Source organism: Garra rufa, chromosome 7 (genome assembly GCF_049309525.1).
Source record: "Garra rufa chromosome 7, GarRuf1.0, whole genome shotgun sequence".
In the NCBI taxonomy this organism is placed as follows: domain Eukaryota; kingdom Metazoa; phylum Chordata; class Actinopteri; order Cypriniformes; family Cyprinidae; genus Garra; species Garra rufa.
The window spans coordinates 19,397,974-19,400,473 of record NC_133367.1 but is presented as its reverse complement, the minus strand read 5'-3'; the positions used below and the strand labels follow the sequence as shown (position 1 = coordinate 19,400,473).

The window sequence follows — 2,500 nt, the reverse complement described above, 5'->3', positions numbered from 1 at the left end:
AAACTGCACACTAAAAAATGTTGGGTTAAAAATGACCCAACGAGTAACCCAACTATGGGTTGGTATAGCACCTTCCCATCTGTGGGTTATTATAACCCAATGAATTGGGTTCAAATCCAGTTGGGTTAATTATTTATATTTATTTACATCAGTATTTTCTTATAAAATTACTTAATAAAACTACACTATAACACTACTTTGTTTTCAGATACACATTTTGTTTATTTAAATATGCAAAACAATACATTTTTAAGAAATACGTTTTGAAATGTAAAAGTTTTAATAAGTACAGCAAATTAATAAAATAATTGTACAAGAATGTGTAAAAATATAACATTCAAAACCAGCAAATGTGACTCTACATAATAAAATTTGACTCTGAATAAAAATCGATTATTTTGACCCATACAATGTATTTTTGCCATGCTACTTTCAATTGGTTTTGTGGTCCAGGATCACAAATGTGTATCAATTCAGTGTGCACATACAGTACACAAATAAGACAAACATAGACCTTTATCAATAAAACAAAACATAAACACATAATAAAAATGCTTAAATCTGCTGGCTGCTGGACTAAAACGTTTTTACTGATCACTAAATATACCGTTGCTTAAAAAGTCCGGAGACTGCAAGAATTAGAGGAGAAACCTTTGGTGTCTGTCGTGGGTAACCCGGAGCTGTATTATTTAGGGTTTCTGCTAATATGACAGTTTACTTAACAGCAAAAAACTAAAATTTTAGAGCGCTCACGCTATAATCCTTTGATTTGACTGACAGGACAGCTGTTTTGGTCGTTGCTTTGCAACATAAAAAAACCGCAGCACACTGCTCTTTTATTAAAAGTCACCAAAAAAGGCAGTGCTGTGCGCCTCGCGTTTTTAGAACTAAAAGACGCGTTCGGTGTGATCAGGGCCTAACATTCGTTGATTGATCTCTTTAATGGATAATTACTTATAATTAATATATACGAGAGTAAATAGTGTTATTTTAGGGAGATTTGAAACGTTTACTGACCAAAAGAGGGAAGCACACCATCGTTAATTCAGTGGTAAGAAACGAATGTAATGTCCTCCTAGTTAAAGTCAAATAAATGTTATTCGTTTTTAATGTCTGTAAAAAATAAAATACACATTTTTTACATTTTTTGTTGAAGTCATGTTATTTGGTGCTTTAATAAACATAAAATCTGGGTAATGGTATGGTACTTCTACATCTTTATCACCGGTTTGGTATCTTAATGAATGTTTGGAGCTGGAAAAAGTCAGGAAAGTACACAGTGCTACAGCTGACCTTCATAAATTATAGACGTTTTTCCTGAACACGGAAGTCCGACTCTTAACTGAAAGAATGCTTTGCATTTCCGGTCTGCATTGTTTCTAGTCCAATTAGGGTATATTCCGAGCTAATAAACTAATGATAAACCTATTAAAATGTTTTTAAAAAGCACATGGCAATGTCGCAATGACCGTCATTTGTCAGTGCCTCACTTTAATGTGTGTAGATGACACGAAGCAGCGGACTTTAGCTACATTAAAACAGATGGACGCTATTTGAATGGGTTCCTATGGAAACCGGAACAGAAAAGCATTCAATCTTACGTTAGAATTCGTAATGGCGGCGCTCATCGTTTACTCAGGAAAAAGGTCTATAAAATAAACCAAATGACTCACTAAAATGACGGAAATTCAGCTTAATGCTTAACTAAGGCTATGATTTGTTTGTTGCCGAGATATTGCATCATCGCGGGACATTTAATTTTTTTCCTCTACTTGCAATTTTAAGCTTTGAATATTGACACGTACTTTATATGTTTGTTTTTAAATGTTCAATACATGCGGTATTACTAACCGCTTCTGCGTAACCACCAAGGACTTTTAATTTGTCGCTCTATTCCGCCTTGTTGTATGTAAAACTCCAGCGACTTCCGCTTTGAGTGTCAAATATGGCCACGTCCAGACTAGAGATCAATTTTATCAGGTTATTATCGCGCTGTGAGTCTCTGGCTTCAGAGAAAAGAAACGAGACAGAATGGAGGCTGGAGAAGGTAATTCATAACAAAACTGCATTTACGTTTAACTTACGTCTGTGCTCTTGAAGTAAATGTTTATATTTTACACAAGAAGCTATTCTGCATGAGACAACAAAGCAATATTGCCAGCGTCATTTACATATGAATTACGCGTCATAAACAAAACATGCTTTCTGTCTTCGCTGTGGATATTTTTTTTAAATTCTCAATTTAATATCTTAGCCTTCACTTTTAGAAGAAAATCATATTTAATAGATTCCCTTTTGTCTTTTCAAGTACGTTGGTGCTCTTCAGGAGATGCTTGTTGCCCTTAAAAAGAGTTCCAGGTAATTTTTTATAACATTACAAGCATTATTAAATCATGTATCTTCAGAGAGTGAATATAATAAACCAGTTCAACATTTATTGATGTATATGATGTATATTAACCTCAAAGTGATGTTGAGATGATTCCCTACAGCTGTGATA

The 2,500-nt window shown here is 34.0% G+C and overlaps 1 protein-coding gene across 1 annotated transcript in view; it reads left to right on the top strand.

Annotated features, from left to right (window-relative positions):
• The first annotated feature begins 1,926 nt into the window (after positions 1-1,926).
• use1 (unconventional SNARE in the ER 1 homolog (S. cerevisiae)) overlaps positions 1,927-2,500 on the top strand; it is a 4,627-nt gene continuing 4,053 nt past the window's right edge. The window contains exons 1-2 of the mRNA XM_073844679.1: positions 1,927-2,047; positions 2,309-2,358. Coding sequence (XP_073700780.1) covers positions 1,946-2,047; positions 2,309-2,358 — 152 coding nt within the window. The 5' untranslated portion in view covers positions 1,927-1,945. The remainder of the gene's footprint in view (positions 2,048-2,308; positions 2,359-2,500) is intronic.